The 20,981-nt window shown below is 33.4% G+C and overlaps 1 protein-coding gene across 18 annotated transcripts in view; it reads right to left on the bottom strand.

The window, feature by feature from the left end:
• Positions 1–4,401: 4,401 nt before the first annotated feature.
• The window catches only part of ADGRL3 (adhesion G protein-coupled receptor L3), a 572,691-nt gene continuing 556,111 nt past the window's right edge, over positions 4,402–20,981 (bottom strand). For 11 of the 18 annotated variants that reach the window (XM_068975495.1, XM_068975497.1, XM_068975499.1 and 8 more), the window contains one exon: positions 4,402–5,201. In XM_068975495.1, the coding sequence (XP_068831596.1) occupies positions 4,402–5,201 (800 nt within the window). Of the gene's footprint in view, positions 5,202–7,099; positions 7,152–11,646; positions 11,776–20,981 lie in introns of all 18 variants that reach the window. The other 7 variants (XM_068975503.1, XM_068975512.1, XM_068975513.1 and 4 more) reach the window with 5 other exon arrangements.

Genomic DNA, 20,981 nt, shown 5'->3' with positions numbered 1-20,981 from the left:
TTTTTTTTTTCTTTCTGAAGTTTTCTCTCTCTAAATATGAACTGATTACATACTAGTTCTACAGTGTTTTTTGAAAAATGCCATAAGCAGTTGCACTTTGGTACAGTATTGATGGACAACTTCTAAAAAAATGAGTTATTCTTTCATTAATAGGAGGTGATAATTTTGAAGTTGATCTTTAGACAACCTAGAAGAAATATTTTCCTCTCCCTTTTGGTCTCCACAACCGAGCAAAAAGTTAGTCTTTGAAGTTTTTAATGTCATTTTTTAAAGCAGGAAAATTACAATGGATTTGAACAGGTTTGAGGGAAAAAGCTGCAGATATTGCCTGACTTTAAGTTTATGGGCTCTCAAATAATTCATTTATAATATATGCTTTTTTCCATTATTATGAAAACTTTTGTTATACCAACTAAGTTAATATTTAAAATTTTAAATATGAAATTTTAAAAACCTTTCCTCATAATGTCAACATTTTTAGACTAATGGTAACTTAAAAATACAAATCATAACTACATTTTAATTTCAGTCATTATAAATTTGTATTACAGGAGGTAAAGGGGTGTCCTTTACCTGCATTTAATTACTACATTATGTTGACTATTTTTAACCCAAAGATAATTTTTCATGCCAGTTATTTTTTGCCATTATGATTATTTTAGCATAACAATTTATTATTTAACTATAGTATTGTTAATTTCAATAGAGTGAAAACAAAAGATGCTCAAAAACTTAATTGGAATTCCCACCTATTTCTCCTCAGAAAATTTATGTTTCTCCATAAATATTATCAATTAGGAACATGGGCTTTGCAACAATCCAACATTTTCTAAATCAACTAGACATGAGGTTTGTAAGCTAATGTCCTATTAAAGTATCATGTGAAACAGACCTCAAAAAGGAAACAAAATTGTAAAATGTTATAAAAATGTTATTTTACTTGGAAATAATAACTTGTTTCACTGACATAACTTTTACTTCCAGCTCTCCAAATAATGTGCAATGTAGTATAGTATGTTTGGTGAAAAATGTTTTTGATGGAAAATCAGATAATTACACCAAAATATGCAAATAAGAGGGTGATGAATGTCACAAAAGTACTGAAAATATAGGGTCAGCCAAATATGATTAAGAAAATTTTAAAGTTATTATCAATTGCCACACATGAAAATGCATGTGAAAGAAGATTCAAATTCAGAAATTCAACCCTTGCTAGTGTAAAGAGGACTAGAGGAATATATGATAGACATACACAAATTTCTGTTGAAATGTATACATAATTAACTCTTTCATCCACTATTTTGTCTTCACTATAGTCACATTCAATCTGGGGGAATAATCTCTTCTTGTGAAAGTCTTTGGGATCTTAAGTCTCTCTGAAAGCACACCAATTATGATGAATGCAAGTTCAAAAATCTGACCCTTTCACCTTGACATAAGCGCTTGGTGGTTACCAACAGGACTGAATGGCTTTCCACATCAGTCTATGTATTCAAGTGATCTCCTTCAACTTGGACTATGTAGAGCTGGGAGATTATCAGCTTCAAATTTCCATATAATGAAACACAAAAAATAATGGTCAGGGAGGTAGCAATAGCAGAAAATCAGAATTGGCATCATCAGCAAGCTGAATTGAGGTAGTTTCCCCATTATTCTGTGAAACTAGCTTCTTATTGATGGAGCTGTTTTCATATAGATTACTGTTGGATTGGCAAAACTAGCGTAAGTACTCATAAATCCACAGACTACATTCGTGTTTCTGAAGTTACCGTAAGCATATCTAAAAGGGATTCTTTCATTATCAAATGTATTCTATGTACCAGATAGACTAACCACCTTTTAGAAGCTAATATTGCCATATGTGGTAATTGAAAACCTAATTACTCATAAAGCTTGTGGTTCTCCTGTAACTTAGAGACAATGTGTAGACTTAAAAAATATTTATGTCAAGTGACTAAAAGGAATGATGCATAAGATATTTTGAGGTGCTATTAATTTAAGGTTATGATGTACTCTGGCCCAGTACAGAATTTTTTCTTTTGTTTTATATTAAAACTGTATACATAGATTACTGGCTACTCTCTAAACTACTCTTTCTAATCTTAATTCAAGAAATTAACTTATAGGTGGGTGATGTTTAAATTTTTTGAAAAAATAAAGAAAAAAATCACCAAGAAATCATATAATACAATTAGAAATTATAATTTGGCAAATTCATTCTAACTTTGCCTTAGGAGGGTCTCCATACTTGCACACTGCTGGTAAAGATTCTTCAGTAATTGGAGATCTAGAAAGTTTCTTTGAAAGGACTTTTTCCCTCTCATTTTATCTATACATAGAAAAACAACCAAAAAAATAGCATAAAAATGTCTCATGTTTACAAAATAGGTATTCTCTTTGCCATTATTCTTGTATTTTTAGCCAATGGAATGAATTTAAATATTCAACATCAAAATGAAGAATACAGGGAGGAAAAAATATGATCCTTCTTTTCCAAATACTTTAAATCTCTGATTGAAGCTGACTTTTATAATAAGCCATGTGACTGAAGCTGGCTTATAAATTAGCACATAGTAATCCATATATTAACCTGCTTGAAAGTAAGTTATGCATCTTATTTCAGCCAACATAAAAATGCCCATCTCATTTTTCTCTCATACTTTGTCTGCAAAAACTAATTTTGTGCTTAGTTTATTCACCTAGGCAGACTGATTTCTTTAGCATGGCTCATTTGGACCACAGAGGATTAGCAGAATTTATATACTGAAAACAGAAGGAAAGAAAGGTGAGAAAAATGAAAAGAATAATTAATCATATAGTACATACATCAATACGATATCTTCTAAATCTCAATCAGTTGTTTATTGGTTGGCAAACAAGTTTCACTTTTACAACAAGTATTAGTAATGAGGTCATCCAACTTTGAGACCATACAAAATGGATCGTAAACTTAAAAAAAAATTATATGTGCTGCTAATTTACCTCTTATATTCCTACATTACTTAAAATCCTGTCAAATAAATAATTTTCCTGTTAGTAAACAGAAGAGTTTTCTTTTTTAAATCACTTCAAAATAACTTGACCTTTTGATTCTTACTACAATTGAGTGAATTTCCTTTAAAAATTGGTAGTGCAGGTGCCCACTTGGGGAACAGACTGAGTATTCAGCACTCTCACACCTATGGGATACCGTTTTTCACATGCAGAAGCCCCACTAGTTCTACTGACATCTCTTGACTTCTAGAATCATAGCTACTGTCTTAGTGATGAACTGCTTGCCGAATATGCTTTGCATCACAACAGATGTGCACTGTAAACATAAAAGTTCTTCCTGCTCTAACTTGCAAAAATGCTCTTGGAAATATTCTGACTGAATAAAGATATATAGTGAGGGAAGGAAGTCTAATTTTATTTATTTTATTTTTTTGTAAAAAATAATTTGTTTGCATTACTAGAAAATGATTCTTATAAAGTGATAGCTTCATTTATTTATTTATTTATTTATTTATTTTTTGCCAGGTGAAATTTTAAAGAAAAAAGGAACAAAAAAGGAAAGAAAAGAAAGAAATGAAGAAAGAAAGGAAAGAAGAAAGGAAGGAAACTTTGCTCTTACTGGTAGACAAACTTGCAAGACCAGCACGAAAGAAAAAGAAAATTTCTTTTTTTTTCCACTACATTAACAGGACTCAAATTCTGGAGGAACAGAAAGCAGACTACATGTGCAATGCTAGTATCTGTACATTACATAGAAATTGTTCAGTTTTTTCTGCCATTAGTTTATCATCAGTTAATACAGCAAATCATAAAATATGCATTTAGCATATAATTCTAGAATTCTCCTCCATTTCATTATCGATTTTGTTGTTTGATTTTGTATACCACAGCTATTCCCACTGTGGTGAATTCAGGTTGTGAGTGACTAAAAACCACTATGTGATACAGTTTGCTTTGCTTTTATGTTTGTGCAGCACTCCAGTCTAGATGCAGCATTGTTACTAACTTCAAACAAGTGTTCTGGCCTTTGAAAAAATCAGGTCCTTGTAATTATAGTAACAGAGCATCAGAGATGTTAGAACAAACACAACATAATTCAACAAGGCCACAATGAGTGCCATTTTCTTCAAATCTCGTTCATTAACATAATGAAGTCTCCATCTTGGGTGTGGGGGGTGAAGGGCAAGAAAGGAGAGGGCACAGGGGAATTTCAGCAGTTATCTTTCTCCCCTGGGCTGACCTAAAAATCCCAGTTTAAAAAAAAAAAAAGGAGTCTGAGAGTTTGTGTTTGTCGTTCAAGAACAGCATAAAGATTTAAAAGTACACACATTATTACCACTGCGTATATCAACTCAGCACAGTCTATCAGGTGTTAGCAGTCTTGTTGGCTTAAATTTCTGTCATCTTCTATAGGCTAGTGACCAAATGAGCTGGTCCCTTTGAACTTCCCTCTGGAGGGGTCCCATCTTTGTTTGGAGGAACTATAAACCCATCACTGCTACCGCGACCTAGCTGGTAGTAGGTGTGCAGCTGATGGACGTGGTTTCTGGAGCCGAGGTTTGGCATGCTTTTGTAGTAAACATCTTCAGCATCACCACATTTGGCCGGTGGGGGTTCGGTCTGGGTGCTGGTGGTAACGCTCTCTGCAGTGGGCACACCAGCCAGCGCTGGCATGCTGGTGTAGAGAGAGTCCCTGTGGGGTGACTGGAGATCTTCTGTGTGCTCGTTGGTTAGCAAAGGGAAAAAGCTCTCACTGTGGTCTTGGGGGATCCGCCTTCTGGTGTAATGATGTAGCTGATGGTTCTCTGTGGAGTAGACTCTTGGGGGCAGCAAAGGAGCATCTGATTCCTCATGAATCAATTCCAGGCCCAGACTTTCCTCATGGTTAAAGGAGGTGGCGTCATCCAGGACAATGGCATCATCTTCACTCCCACTGCCCAGGTTGTTCACCAGCTTGTTCATCAGATTCCTGTTCTGTTCGCTGGAGCGCTCGTGGTTATTCAGGTAAGATGGGATATAGTTGGAAGTGAGTTCCTTCAGAATCTTTTTCTCTAGGGCGGTCTCATTATGGTTATAGCCACGGTCTATGATTTGCACACAGTTGCTCAGGTATTCGCCACTGGCAATGCTGTAACTATTGCCATGGTTACCATTCAGTGGTAGAGTATCCATGACACTTGTATCCCTGGCATTGTTCAGAAGCCCCTCTGAAAAAGATCACAAAACATTATGACATACATGTCCAATTGGCGATAGAACACATACACAGAGACACAAAAGCAAAAACACCCGACTATGAAGTATGTATAAATTGGTAGCAATTTTAATTAAGTATAAAATGTTCAGAAATAAAAAAGTACCATTAAATCTATATGTACATATCTATATAAATATATATATACATATACTTGGACAATTGATAGAAATCTTATAAATAGAAAATAAGTATTTACAGTAAATCTCTAAAAGAATTTTAAAACTATAAATTTGCACAAAACACTATAAAGTTCAATACAAACATTGCCTGACACTATTTGAAACATATTTGGTTATAACTTAGGAAAAAAACACAAAATTTTCTGTAGTCATTCACAGCTTTCAATTTATACACACCAAAGTCAATCAATAATTCATTACCTTTTAAATTTATGTGTTGTCTTAACATTGAAATAGTTATAGAATTAACATAATTCATGGTGTGGTGCTTTGAATATACTAATCAAAGTAGAAGATTCAAGCACTGTCTAATAATTTGGTATGTAATTTTGTAAAACTGAGAAATCCCTATATAAAAACCACAAAGGAATATGTTAAATTGTCAGAATGATATAGTTATGAAATAATGCCTAGGTAAATAAATGGCACATCAAAATAATTTGCAAAGGGGAACTTTCAAAACAGAAATATTTTTATTTACTTTCCAATTTTTTTTCTGTTATAAGCACTTTGGTTACTATTATATATCCATTAGTAATTGTTAGGGTCATTAGATAATTTTACAAAAGAATGTATAAAACATGGGGATCTAATTCCTAAAAACATAGTGTCAGTATTTAAGGTTCCATTTCATAATGAGTGATGACTTTGTGTGCATATTAAACTTTGGGTTTAAAAGAGATTAAACATCTTATTCTGGGAAGAAACAGCTGCAGTGATATAAATCTGACCATATGCTTCTTCAAGGTTTTTGCATTTTCTTGAATGAACAAGAATCCAAGAATCAATAATAATTACATAAATTATTTCAAATGCAACCACAAAATAAAATAAAACACAAACATTTAACCAATACTGCTAAATAAGGGTACTTCTTTATAGAACAATTGTTTTTAAGAATTCCATTAAACTTCTCAATACATCATTAACTTGTGAAAATATAGCATTCATTCTATATCTGTGATGCAGTTATGTTTACCAAAAGTGAGCTAGTTCATTTAATAAAGTGTTACAAATATATCAATTTTTATATGGACTTCTGATGCATACTCTGTATTCAAGTAACACAGTTTTCAAAAATAACAACACACTGAATACATTAAAAAAGCAGCCATCACAGACATAGGGTGAAGCGATTTATTTTCATGTTATAAGATATCTTTGAGACAAATCCACAATGTTAAGAAAAAATAAAAGTAAATGTTTTTTAAAGGGCCATATGTGATGGGTGATTGCTGCTGCAGAGGCTTCTATGGTATGCTTGATGGTTATGGTTGAGCAACTGATGCATTGAAACGTGTTTATTATTTCTGTTGTCAATGCATTAGGTACGGGTTGAAAACAGCCATACTAAAAGAAGGTGGACACATTGTATATGACATGTATTTGTGTGATGGAATGTAGTAATGAAAACTAAAAGTTTATGACTTACTTAGCAAAAATAAATGCTTAATTTAAAAACAATTTAACTCACACAAACATTACATGAGACTTAACAACTATGTTACGTGACACAATAAAAGAATCAGACAACAAAAGCGTCTAATCTGTTAACATATTTATATAAGTTGATTTATAGGTTCTTTAGTTTTTAAATTGTGAGATGAACTGTTTTTAATAACTACATCATCTATATGTGATGCAATAAAAGTGAACTAAAAAAAATTACATTTGATATGCAATGTTTAGCTTTACTCCCATACTTGTCTCTCTGTAGGGCTCTAAACGACAGCATGGAGAAAAGGAAAGAAAAAACAACAAGTAAGCTTACAGCGACAGTAGAAGAAACATGAGTAAAAAGCAAATTGATGATATGCAGAAAAAAGAGTCAAAGGAAATAATTCCACTGCCCCAAAATTCATGAGTCTGTGTTACATGGCTTATCATAATTAAAAATACTGAAATGTTAGAAAATAAGAAACCCCCATAACACATGCTAATAAAATGAGTAATAAGCATTTAGTCAGTTTGTAAATTTCAAACAAATACACATTTATTTTAAAGTTAAAATTATCACATCAACCAAAAAGAGTAAAATCCTGAGGGCAAGCCATGACTTTTTCCACAACTTTAATTCCATATTACATATATATTTGTGTGTATGTGTTAGAACATATTTGCTTCTAAGGAATGTCACTTTAAGTTTTTTTAAGTTAGAGTATAAGTAAATTCTTTAGTTTGTATAGCGAGAAAAGAAAAACACTTTTCTTAATTTTTCTGTTTGTTTTCTTATGTATCTTCTCATGTACAAAGGTTATTTTTCCCCCACTGTACCTATACAAATACTTTCTATCATTTGTAAATAATACTGATCAATACTGTCATTTCTGGAGCTCATATTCAAAAGTTGTATAACTATGGAGAAAGAAAAATGTTAAATCCAACCATTATTCTGTATCATGAAAATGTGAAGGGAAAAAATACCAGCAATCAATATCAAGTTTTCCTCTGGATTGTTGCATAATCATATGCAATGAAACATTTTAAAAGTCAATACTTTAAAAACAACTATAAAAACATTATTTTTAAAAATTCTCATATTTTAATCCAGTCAAAAAACTGCTCTTGCTGATTTTCTTTATAAGAGGATTAAATCATCACAAAATAAGACCCAGCAAAGTCACTGGGCTAGATAATTTCAAGAGATGCAGACTTGTTATGATTTAACTACTGCTTTAGGGGTACTGTTTTTGTACTTTAAAAGTTGATTTGCTTCTCAGCAAAAGACCAACAATATTTCAAAATGCAGAGAAAATTTCTTTTAAAGAAGAAGAATTTGAATAAAAAGCCAAATTAGTATAGCAACAGATGTAAATTGCTTGTAGGCTCATTATGGCCCCTTCTGTAAACGATAACATTTTAGAAGTAGAAAGCACAGGAGAGGTAACTGAAGTTCAGCTCCTGCTTTGCAAGATGAGGAAGCCGCAGCCAAGAGAGACCTGAGCCTTATCTAACACCCCTCTGCTAACAGTGGCAGAACTGGGATCAGAAAGGGAATCTTGATTGACTTCATGCACTACTCTCCTCTACCCCCTTCTCTTCACATCCTGCCTTAGACTTTGAAAGCTGTAACAGAATATTTAATTATATACTTTATACTATAACCTTGTATTCTTGACCACTATAATGTATTCTTCATGTATCCCATCCTAAAGATATGTCTTTCTTTAAAGTTTTAGAATTGAATTAAGTCACCTTAAAATGTAAATTAACTTGTAAAAGCATGACTTCTCTATATATTACATTTTGTTGGCAGGTTAATCTATAATAAGATTTATCTAACAAAAACTGAACTATCCAATATTGATAGGAAGATAATGGTCCAGAAATACTACGCATGAATTTTTAAATATTTCCACAAAGAGAATCTGAATCCAATCTAACAAAAGTGTATTATTCATTTTTGTTCCTAAGTCTATATGCATCAGGAACAATATAATATATCTTTACATATTTTAAATCAAGGCATCAAAAACAAAAATGGATACTTTAAATCCAAATGCTTCTTTGCTTGGATGGCATTGGTATAACAGAAGTAAAGGACCAACAGAACAGAACCAAGTCGTAATTCAACACAAACCACTCCAGTACATACCGAGCCACCTATATTTCATGTAAGATTTCACCTTGCCAGTAAGAATATAAGTGCATTCATCTGAAAGCATAAGATTAGTAGCAATATGATAGTCACCAAGTTTTATTTTTGGTCAGTGGTAAAACATCACTTTAAGCACTACCATAGTTTCTTAACATCTTAAAAAATACTAAAACATAAAGTAGTTGAACAATTCCATTTTTGATTCTGAAAACCAATAATAAAATTATTTACTTCTGTTTTTAAGAAAAGTCAGCCGAATGTAATTTACTGGCATAAACAACAAATCCATTGAGAAGTAACCTTTGTGTATTTATTGATAATCTTAATAGCAATATTCAGTAATAGGCTTGACAGGAATAAAACTTTGGATTTATATGGTATTATTTTAAATTTTGTCATGAAAAATTCACGTTGAAAGTGTTTATATAATAGTGTTCCTTCCTTAGAAAAATCTCCTAATTTAGAATGCCAGTAATAAAGTAAGACAAGAAGGCAAATACTGAATTAGGGAAAACATAGATTAATGATTGTAACTTTTTCATTATGTATGACACTAGAAATTATATCTGAATAGTCAGAAGAGCTAAACAAAATGTGTTCTAAACATATTACTTATTTTAAACCAATTTCCAACAATTTTTCGTGTAAGGTGAATAATGTAGAATAGATAAAATTTGCAAATATGGTGTAAATCTTCATTTAGTATCACTGAAAACTTAATATGTCAGCACACTTTAAAATGCTTCTAATGACACAGTTATCTGTCATTTAGACTAATGAAAATAAAGAAAAGCCCCAGACAAGCCTCTGTAAAGTCTGCAGAATTGTTCTGACAAACCACATTTGTTGCATTATGTAATATACATATCACTGAGTGTTACAACGAAATAAGGATATTGGCAAACGGTAAATGATATAAAGGGGGATAACCACGAAGAAACTTTCTTCTATTGATAGCACTAAGGCTGCTTTACTAGAATAAAAAGGTAACTAAAAGAAGCCGGATTAACTACTTTCAAGTATTTACAGGATGCCACAGACAGCAGAAAAATGCTTTGCTCATCTTTGTTCGAGAAGGCAAAGCTAAGCATCCTGGCCAGAAGCAAATTTCGGCTTGGTGGAAAGAAAAATATTTATAACAAATGGAACATTTCAACAATTGAATATTTAAGATCCTGAGCTAGGAAGGGTGTCATTAGAGGAAATACTTAAGCACAGGCTGACAGAATGTCCATAGTATAGCAAAGAGGATTCAGTGTGTTCTCTCCCTTCTTTTAATGTCTATGATTCTTAGGTGTAAATCTTAAGTAACTGGATACAATTAACAGTTTGCTTAATTATTTTTCCTACTGACAAACAACTTGACTATGTTCCTGAAGTCACTTCTGAATTATTGGCTTTGAAATTTTTGAAATCATTTATAATCACCTTTTGTATCTAACAAGGTGTCACCTAGGAAACTCAGATGATTTTAGAGAGATACCCAAAGACCATGTTGCAACAAACACACTTTTTTTTTGGAATAAACATTCACACCAAGTTTTCACATTCCTGCCAGTAATATTTTACCCCTGAGAAGGAAACACACACAGACACACGGATTCCCAAAAAAGGATAATAGACATTTTACTCAAGATTGCCTAGGAAAGTTAAATATATATCTCATTTATCACGTCCAGCTTGAAGGAACTACTGAAGTCTCTTTGTTACAGTGAGTTATTTTCAAATATAAATAGTTGGATCACTGACTAAAATTTTTCTTTTACAAAACTTTTACTTGAGTAATTTTTTCTGTGGTCACTTTACTACTTATGATATGAATATTTTTAATTTCTTGTGCCCTCAATATATTTTTATCTTAAAAAAGGTAGTGTCACATACAAATGCTTAGATTGTAAGTAGTTTTAAAGAGACTTATGCTTATCTGAGATATAATTTAAAGTTGGAGGATATACAGAGGAGCCATATCCAAAACACTTGCTGTTAACATGCAGTCACAGTAGAAAGAGCATTTCACAACCTTCCTGAGTCAGTGTATATAGGCAATATTAAGACAGGGTAGAACTTGATCTGTTACTGTTCAGTTCACTGTTCTTTCCTCCACAGCTTATTTCAGTGTTTTCCATGAAGTTGATCTAAGTGCTTTCATTAGTACTGATATTTGTGCCTAGAGTGTGCTTCATGGTAGAAGAGAGTAAGATTACTTTCTTGATCTTATAGCATTAAGATTACTGAATCAAGTCTTCTTTATCTTACTTACCTTAGGCAAATAGCTCATTTCTCAAAGTGAATACATAGGTATTTAGTATGGAAATCAATCAACAACAAGAAAAGTACTGACAAACCACAAAACATTTTATAACATTACAGAGAACAAACACATATTGGTGAATCAAGCATTTGTTTATCAGAAGGAAAAAAATCCATTTCTTACTAAGGAAAACCTAAGGAAAATGGAAAATAAAAGCACCAAGAAGAGTGAAAGGTGAAAAGAGTCTGTGTGTCTGCTTCCAAAAGAAAGAAAAGGCAGGAGGAAGGAAAGAAAAATAGAATGTGGCCATAAAAGCTACATAAAATGGGACTTTCACTTGAAAAAATTAAGATAAACTCCAGCACACCTTGTGCGTTGTACATGCTGACAGAAGGGTTGTTACAGACCGCCGGTTCCCCAAGCAATGTATTATAGGGATTGTTAGTACCATGCGGACGAAGCAGAGCATTGCTTATAAGATGATTAGCCATGGCTCCTGGAGCAGCCCCATAGAAAGACAGAGAAAAAAAAAAAAAAGGTCAATCAGGCAAATGTGTTTGAAAAAAAGAAAAGAAACATTTAGAATGATAACAGTTGATATAGTCCTGATTACAGGCAGGCAGCTAGTCAGACTCAAAAATATATGCCACTAAAGCACACGTGTTTCCAACAACGCACATATCTGAGTCAATGGGAAAGAAAGAAGATGATTTATAATGTTAAGCCACATTTAGGGTGTTCTCTTTCCCAGAGTGTAAGCAAGAATATATTCCCATGCTTGCTAAAAATGAAAGATTTTTTAAAAAAGCAAAATATAGTCTTCCATATAAATGAAACACAAAACACAAAAGCTTAAAGAAAGTTTAAAACACAGAAAGAAAAGCTAAAATTAAAACATTCATTCAATCACAGAAACCACTGGGTTGTTTCCAATGAAAATAATAAAAGGCAACATTTATGATAAAACACTCATTTGGAGAGCAGTTGTGGACACAACAGAAGATTTTGACATTACTTACAATTCTATGAAGAAGACTTACTCAAATTGAAATAAAATAAAATGCAATCATACTTGTTAGTTCACCATAGTAAGCATCAGGTGAACTTTCAAATCTGATAAAATGATCATAAGGATATTATTTATACATCTAATTACATTTTCCATTTTCCAACTGGTGGGTTTTGGCATAGCAAAGTAAGAAAGTTAAACTCTTTCATTTCTTTATGAATAGAAGTACTTAGTCTCTACCAAACTGTCAGCATGCATTACAACTTCCCATCTTTCATAACAATTTAACCAAAAAGTCAAAAACTTTAGAAGACAGTTTTATTAAATAGAATTAGGCAGGCCATATATGAAAATCATAGGTTTATATGCATTTATGTTAGATGATAAAGGAAAACACAAACTGTATAAGGGTAGGGTGAAAGCACTGCATATTAATTTAAATATATATATATATATATTAGAAAATGAAAATATAATAAATAGAACAGGAGAAAATATTTGCAAGCCAATTTACAAATGTTTGCAGTCCAACAAAGGACTAGTATCTGGGATATCTGGGACTTTGGAGAACTCCAAAAAGTCAACAGTAAAAAACAACCAACAACAAACAAAACCAAAAACAATTCAATTAGAAAATGGACCAAAGGTATAAACAGATGTATCATGGAAAAGAGTACACAGGCGGCAAACAAGTTCATAGTGAGAAAAGGAGAAAGAATGCTTTAGGAAAATGAACAGGTTAAAACCATAATGAGATATCACTATACACTTAAAAATGGTGATGACATCAAATGTTGGCATGGATAAAGAGAAATGAGATCACTCATACTTTGTTGATGGAAGTATACAGTAGTACAGCTATTCTGAAAAGTAGTTTAGACTTTCTTATAAAACTAAATGTACAATACTGTAAAGTAACTAGCCTCCAATTAAAATAATTAATTAAAAAAAACCCTAAATGTACAATTACCATACCACCCAGCTACTGTACTATTGGACATTTATCCCAGAGAACTGGAAATTCATGCTGGCACTAAAACCTACAGATTCTTGGCAGCTTTATTCTTAATAGTCCATAATGGGAAAGTGTCCAGATGTCCTTCATTTGGTGAGTGGTTAAATGATCTGTGGCACATCCATACCATGGAATACTACTCAGAAATAAAGCTGAACAACTATCAGTACACATAATGACCTGGATGAATTGCTAGAGAATTATACTGGGTAAAAGAGACAATTCAAAAGATTTACATTGAATGATTCCATAAATATGCATATGATATTCTAGAAATGACAAAATTATAGAAACGCAGAACAGATTAGTGGCTTCCAGGGTTGAAAAATACAAGTGGGAAGGAGGTGGGCATGGTCATAAAGGGGCAACGTGAGGCATCCTTGATGGAATGACTCTGTATCTTGACTATGGTGGTGGATAAACAAACCTACTCATGGGGTCGCAAAGAGTCGGACACAACTGAAACTCACTCACTCACTCACTCACTTGTTCTTATGATAGAATTACAGGGAACTAAATACACACACACACACACACACACACACACACATACAATTAAATACAAGTAAAACTGAAAAAATCTGAGCAAAATTGGTGGGAAGTTTCAATGTCAATATGCTGGCTATGACACTGTAGTATAATTTTACAAGATATTATTGAGGGAAACTGGGAAAAAGGTACATGACCTCTGTAGTATTTCATTACAACTGCAAGTGAATCTACAACTGTCTCAAAATAAAAAGTAATCTATACTGAATGCATAAAATAGGAACATTCAGTTGCTCATAGAAATGTTAAAAAAGTGAAAAGGGAAAACTTTCCATGGCAGTTTTAATTTTTTTTAATCATACTGTTATACCAGTAAATTACCAGTCAAATATTTTAACCTCAAAATTGGGAAAGTGAACTCTTGATTTAAAGGACAATAAACATTGTCTCGGGTTTCCCTCGTGACTCAGACAGTAAAGAATCCTCCTGCAATGTGGGAGATCTGGGTTTGATCTCTGAGTTGGGAAGATACCCTGAGAAAGGCTACTCACTCCAATATTCTGGCCTGGGGAATTTCATGGCCAGACAAAGGTTGTCTGATCTGTGGAACTGAAAGGTTTCAGTTATATTAGGAAATAAGCCATATGTTTACATCCTACACATTCTGCAAACAACTAGCACACAATTTTTCACTTACTATATGCTTGATGAATATTTGTTAAACTTGTATTTCATATACATCTACATGTCTTTACACAGTGAGATGACAGATCTTCAGCTTATTATAAAATGGGTACATCAGGATATTATTTTTCATTGATGAATTAAATACATGGTATATTAGTAAGGAAAGCTAAAATGAGTTGGCTATAGTGGTCTTTCAGATAAGAAACTGAATATTGATTAATCTTAAACACGGATATTGCACAAATTTAAGATAAACTGATTGAGACAGGATTTGATTTGCCCAACATTTTCTATAAACAAACTACCTGTAAATTGTATTTATGTAATATTTATTATTGCAACCTTTTCTCAAATAAAAAAGGTTAGTCTTCTAATACAAGTAATTGTTTTCTAAAGTTACTATAAATGAAAATTTAAATAAAAAATGAAAGGTGTAAGAACTTAAAATGAACTAGGGTAAAACAAAAATATGAAATTATTCAAACTCTTTATATTTTATCAAGGATCAAATAAGGGTAAGATCGTTATCGCTGGGATTTACATGTGTATTTCTATATATTTCCCTTCATTCCTACACATTATTTAAAGTAATAGGAAAACAAACAGTAGGCTGGGAAGATGGCCTGTCACTTTTTTTCCTTACTTCACATAGCTTATAAAAGAAAATATCCCTTTTTTTTCTATGCCAATGTAAAAGATAATCTGCTTGAAAGTTACCATCAGAAGAAAACTAATTATGAATGGCAAAGAATGTGAACTAGATTCATCGTGGTGACCATTTCATAATATATACAAGAAGTTAATTATGCCATACACTGAAAACTAATATGTCAATTTACCTGAACTTAAAAACTAATAAATAATAAAAATACAATTTAAAAAAGATAACCTAGAGAACAAGTAAACAATTGAGTTGGAAAGAATCAAGCATAAGCAGGAAGCAGGTGACTCAAATTTTGGTTTCTGTTTAGAATTTGGCTTTCAAAAAAGCTAATAATAAGAGAACAAAAAGTGGAATTCCATAATGGAATTCTAATGAAACTATCAAAATCTGTACAGATAACCCATCTGGTTCTAGCTTTCCTAGCATAAAGTTCCTGTTCTGTTTTTCTTAGGGGTTTCCTAATCTTTAAATAAAGCACTTTCATCAGTGAAATCTACTAATGTAGGAAGACTGAATTTTAAAGTTTTCTTATTTAGCATCAATTCCTGCTAAGTTAGAAAAGGCCAGCAATAATAGCAGCAATGGATTGGCATACAGCTGTATTATGATACAGTGTTGCTGAAATGGTACACTATCCATCTCTACCACAAGAGTTTGGTAGGCTGTTTCAAGTCTGAGGGCAAGGAAGAATCAGCTACTAAACTACAGCCCTAATGAGTGACATTATTGGAGATCCACCTGCTGTTGAATCTAAAGCCAGATAAAAACTTTTAAAAAAATTAAACTTAAAACTAAAATCAGCTTTCTCTTTATCATTGGTGTTAAGGACCTTTCTTCCTGATAGAAAAAGAATCACTATGTACATTGTTGGCTTTTTTACTATCATTCATTTTTATACCTCATGCACCATTTAAATCTAATATAATTAGTGTCACTGAAACTGACTTTAGTTCTGAAGCTGAAGAGTTATAAGAATTATGGCTTCAGTTATAGGAACTACAGAGCAGGATGTGCCCTTTGGTGATCAATGTTGTGCAAAGACTATAAAGTTTTGGATAAGCTCTATGAGTTTGCTAGTTTGAAATTTTGAGGGCGATATCTGAATAACTCAACAATTATGCTTCATTCGATTCATCTTGTGTAAGAAGTTAATACCTTTTCATGGACACTCATAGCTGTTGTAATCTCAAGAGGCCGTTTCCTGTTGGCGTGCCAAACAAGTGCAATTTTCCTAGAAAGTGATGCCAAACAAGTGCAATTTTCCTAGAAAGTGATGCCTATCTTTGGGCTTTCCTGGTGGCTCTGTGGTAAAGAAACTGCCTGCAATGAGGTTCAGTCCCTAGGTTGTGAAGGTCTCCTGGAGAAGCAAATGGCAACCCACTTCAGTATTCTTGCCTGGAGAATCCCATGGACAGAGGAATCTGGAGGGCTACAGTCCCTGGGGTCACAAAGACTGAGCGAGTAACACTTTTACTTTCACAGTACCCACTCAAATTTAGGCATTTAAGTTATAATTATGAAAGATAGCACTGGCTGTACTAAAAAACTCTGCTTGTTGCTAATGCCCAATCTTTTATCTAAACACCTGCACAGAATCTATCTTCCTTCATCTTTTATGTACACAGTTATGCCTATGTCTTTTCTCTGCAGTTGCATTGCATTTCATTTCTCTTTTGCCCAAGTCTTTTCTGTTTGCTTCTGGCTGCTTCTCCAATTTAACTGGGTCACTTTGAATTCTGATACTGTTTTCCAAGGTTCTGTCCATCCTGTCTTTTCCCTTTCCCTCCAAATAACTTCTGATTTGTAAACTTCCCTTCTAATAACTGTGAAATTGCTGAAGACTTCCAAGAAGATCAGTGTTTACAAACCATCTGTCACTAATTTGCCACTAAAAAGTTAAGCCTACTGGTTAGTCAGTTTGAAGATAGAAATAAATTGATGGTGGGAGGTGGAGAGGAAGATAGTTATAACACTATGTATGGAAAAATCCTGTTCATGTGCTAATTTCACTGTAATGTAAACCCCAGAAAACAGAGAATATATAGGGTTTTTTTTTCCACTGCTCTTTATCTCATGTCTAGTATAGTCCTTAGGAGCTCAATAAATATTTCCTTAATTAAAGAAAAAATTTATGTGAAACCCATGATATTGTAAAATATAAAAACTAAAACAAATCATTTTTTCAATTAGAAGCAGTTTTATACTTTGAGTAAATTTTTTAAGAGTGTCATTTGTATAATTCCTACTGTGATTTCAGTTCAGTCACTCAGTCGTGTCCGACTCTTTGCAACCCCATGAACTGCAAGCACACCAGGCCTCCCTGTCCATCACCAACTCCGGGAGTTTACCCAAACTCATGTCCATTGAGTCGGTGATGCCATCCAACCATCTCATCCTTTGTCATCCCCTTCTCCTCCTGCCTTCAATCTTTCCCAACATCAGGGTCTTTTCAAATGAGTCAGCTCTTCACATCAGGTGGCCAAAATATTGGAGTTTCAGCTTCAACATCAGTCCTTCCAATGAACACCCAGGACTGATCTCCTTTAGGATGGACTGGTTGGATCTCCTTGCAGTCCAAGGGACTCTCAAGAGTCTTCTCCAACACCACAGTTCAAAAGTATCAATTATTTACTGCTCAGCTTTTTTTATAGTCCAACTCTCACATCCATACATGACTACTGGAAAAACCATAGCCTTGACTAGACGGACCTTTGTTGACAAAGTAATGTCTTTGCTTTCTAATATGCTGTCTAGGCTGGTCATAACTTTCCTTCCAAGGAGTAAGCGTCTTTTAATTTCATGGCTGCAATCACCATCTGCAGTGATTTTGGAGCTCAACAAATAAAGTCAGCCACTGTTTCCACTGTTTTTCCACCTATTTTGCCATGTACTGTGATTTATTTCCTTCCAAAACTACACTGATGACCATAATACTGAAACTATTAAAACAAAGATAAATATGCATATAATTACTTGGAAATGGTAAATGCTACCTGAATATCGACTGCAGATAATAATTAGAGGGGGAGAAAAAAACAGCACTGCCTGCCATGAAATACTGAAATTATTAAAGAAAAGACAATATTCATATAATTATTTGTAAATAGTAAATGTTACCTGAATATTAACTGCAGATAATAATTAGAGCAGAAAAAAACAGAACAGACTGCTATGACTCAAAAAGCTTAAATAGGGTAAAACAGTTTAAGGCAGCTATGTAAAAATAGCTATTCTTTAATTCTTTGACTCATTACATCCTGACTACAGTCTAGTCAAACTTGATTATTTGCTATCAGAAACAAGGCGTTGCTCTTTAATAAAACCATAGGAAAGGAATTAGTATTGAATTTCAACACACATGACTCATCAACAAGGCTGTCAACAGAGGACTAAGCTCAAAATCTTTATTTTTGGTAAAAGCGTGATAGAAAACAAAATAGGATTTTCATATTCCACACTGAAAACTTAGAGGTTTTTCTGACAGCTTTTTGTCAGACCCTGTGCTACTGAAAAAGACTAAGCGTAAAATCAAAGGTAGTCATTTTAAGAAGAGGTTTTTTTTTTTAAATCTAAATATTGAGGTTTATATAAAAGTTTTTGAATGAGTGAAATTTGAATGGAATAATAGTATATTCTTTTCAAATGTGTAGTCTTTTACCGCAAACCTGCTACATTTCTTTCCTTTGGAAACTAAAATATGTGTTCTGACACTGGGAGGCCCTGAATGACAGCACTGCCTAGGCTAGTTCAATGTGATATCTGTAATTGAGGACTGAAAATCTAAGGCAGATTCACCTGCTTTGAAATTGTGAAGGAAAGAACAGATCTGAAGCAAGATCACAGTTGGATCTCACTTGAATCTATATTATATGATTCAGAAACATAATTCAAACAATGTTTCTTCTTGACAGCAGGCTAACAAAACTATACTGAAAAGCTCTTAAAATAACTAGAACTATCACTCTCTTTTGCCCCTCACACTTCATTTAAAAAAAATGCACTTACATTCATACTGATCATATTAAATGGGAAAAATTGTATAATTTAAGATCGCAGTGATCCAATGAACCAACTGAATACAACCATTCTCTAATAATCACATATCAATATACCTTAATTTTCAAATTCTTATGTATAAATATACAGCATAGTAAATGTTCTGTTTCGTTTATTTCAATAAAATAGCTTTACCCAGATGATTCCTCACTCCTTAATATACCTCATCCTCCATTCAATTCCCTCATGGTTCTCTCTCCTTTGGTTTGGCATAGTTTTGTTTTGTCTTCTCTGAGGTCACTTTCATTATATATATTGACCAATGCATATAAGTCAGAGTTTTACACAAAGCAGACTTACGCCTGAGTGATGTCTTTGTGCTTTTGTCTTCAGATAATAATACTGGCCCACAGCAGAGACTTCATTTTGTATAAGTAAAAATATTTTCACCAATAATATATTTTCTATAGAAATTTAGAATACTAATTTCAGTGTAAAGCAAGGACGCTTTCACCAGAAAATGGTCTCTACAAAGTTGTGAAACCTTTAAAATTGTATGCGAAATAGGTGTATGTTTTTGTGCTCAATTGTGCTTATACAAGAATGTGAGTACTGTGGCTTTTACCTCCTTTTTAAATATTTAAGAAAAGTGGTATACAGGAAAAAAAAAAAGTGGTATACAGGTCCCTTTAGCAAGGGACCTATAACATAAACAAGAAATCTGGAAGAAATGATTCAGATATACCCAAAGTATACCTTACATATATAAGTATCACCTAATCAATTGCAATGTAACAATAGAAAAAGGTTATAACCAAGAATTTACAATGGAATGAGATTTTAACATTATCTAAATCTTTTTTGAACTGTGGTGTTGGAGAAGACTCTTGAGAGCCCCTTGGACTGCAAGGAGATCCAACCAGTCCATCCTAAAGGAGATCAGTCCTGGGTGTTCCTTGGAAGGAATGATGCTGAAGCTGAAACTCCAGTACTTTGGCCACCTCATGCAAAGAGTTGACTCATTGGAAAAGACTCTGATGCTGGGAGGGATTGGGGGCAGGAGAAGAAGGGAATGACAGAGGATGAGATGGCTGGATGGTATCACCGACCCGATGCACATGAGTCTGGGTGAACTCCGGGAGTTGGTGATGAACAGGGAGGCCTGGCGTGCTGCAGTTCATGGGACTGCAAACAGTCGGACACGATTGAGCGACTGAACTGAACTGAACTGACCATCATCACACAATATGTAAAGAAACACAGGTTCAGAGACATTCATAATTTATGCAAGGTCACACATGACTCTGGTCAGTATCAGTAGCTATCAGTTCTGTCACTCAGTCGTGTCTGACTCTTTGTGACCCCATGAACCACAGCATGCCAGGCCTCCCTGTCCATCACCAACTCCAGAAGTTTACCCAGACTCATGTCCATTGAGTTGGTGATGCCCTCTAGCCATCTTGTCCTCTGCCATCCCCTTCTCCTCCTGTGTTCAGTCTTTCTCAACATCAGGGTCTTTTCAAATGAGTCAGCTCTTCACATCAGGTGGCCAAAATTACTCTGGTAGTTTTTCTTAAATATATTTAAGTCAATGACTTTCAAACATATTTTAGCATCTTCTTCAAAAATATGTTTCAACAAAATTTTATTAGGAACCTTATAGTAGTGTATTACTTTTTCATCATATGCTTTTCTGTAAATTCAGTCAATTTTTCATATTCACATATTAATTTACATAACAAATAAAAATGAAAGTAGATAAAAGTGACTTCTAGAACTATGGAGAACTGATTCAATAGGCAGTTTCTATTTGAAATATTTTGTTTCCTACTTTTCTGCTTT

Source organism: Capricornis sumatraensis, chromosome 7 (genome assembly GCF_032405125.1).
Source record: "Capricornis sumatraensis isolate serow.1 chromosome 7, serow.2, whole genome shotgun sequence".
NCBI classification, from domain to species: domain Eukaryota; kingdom Metazoa; phylum Chordata; class Mammalia; order Artiodactyla; family Bovidae; genus Capricornis; species Capricornis sumatraensis.
The sequence above is the reverse complement of the archived record's forward strand: the minus strand, read 5'-3'. Positions and strand labels throughout refer to the sequence as shown.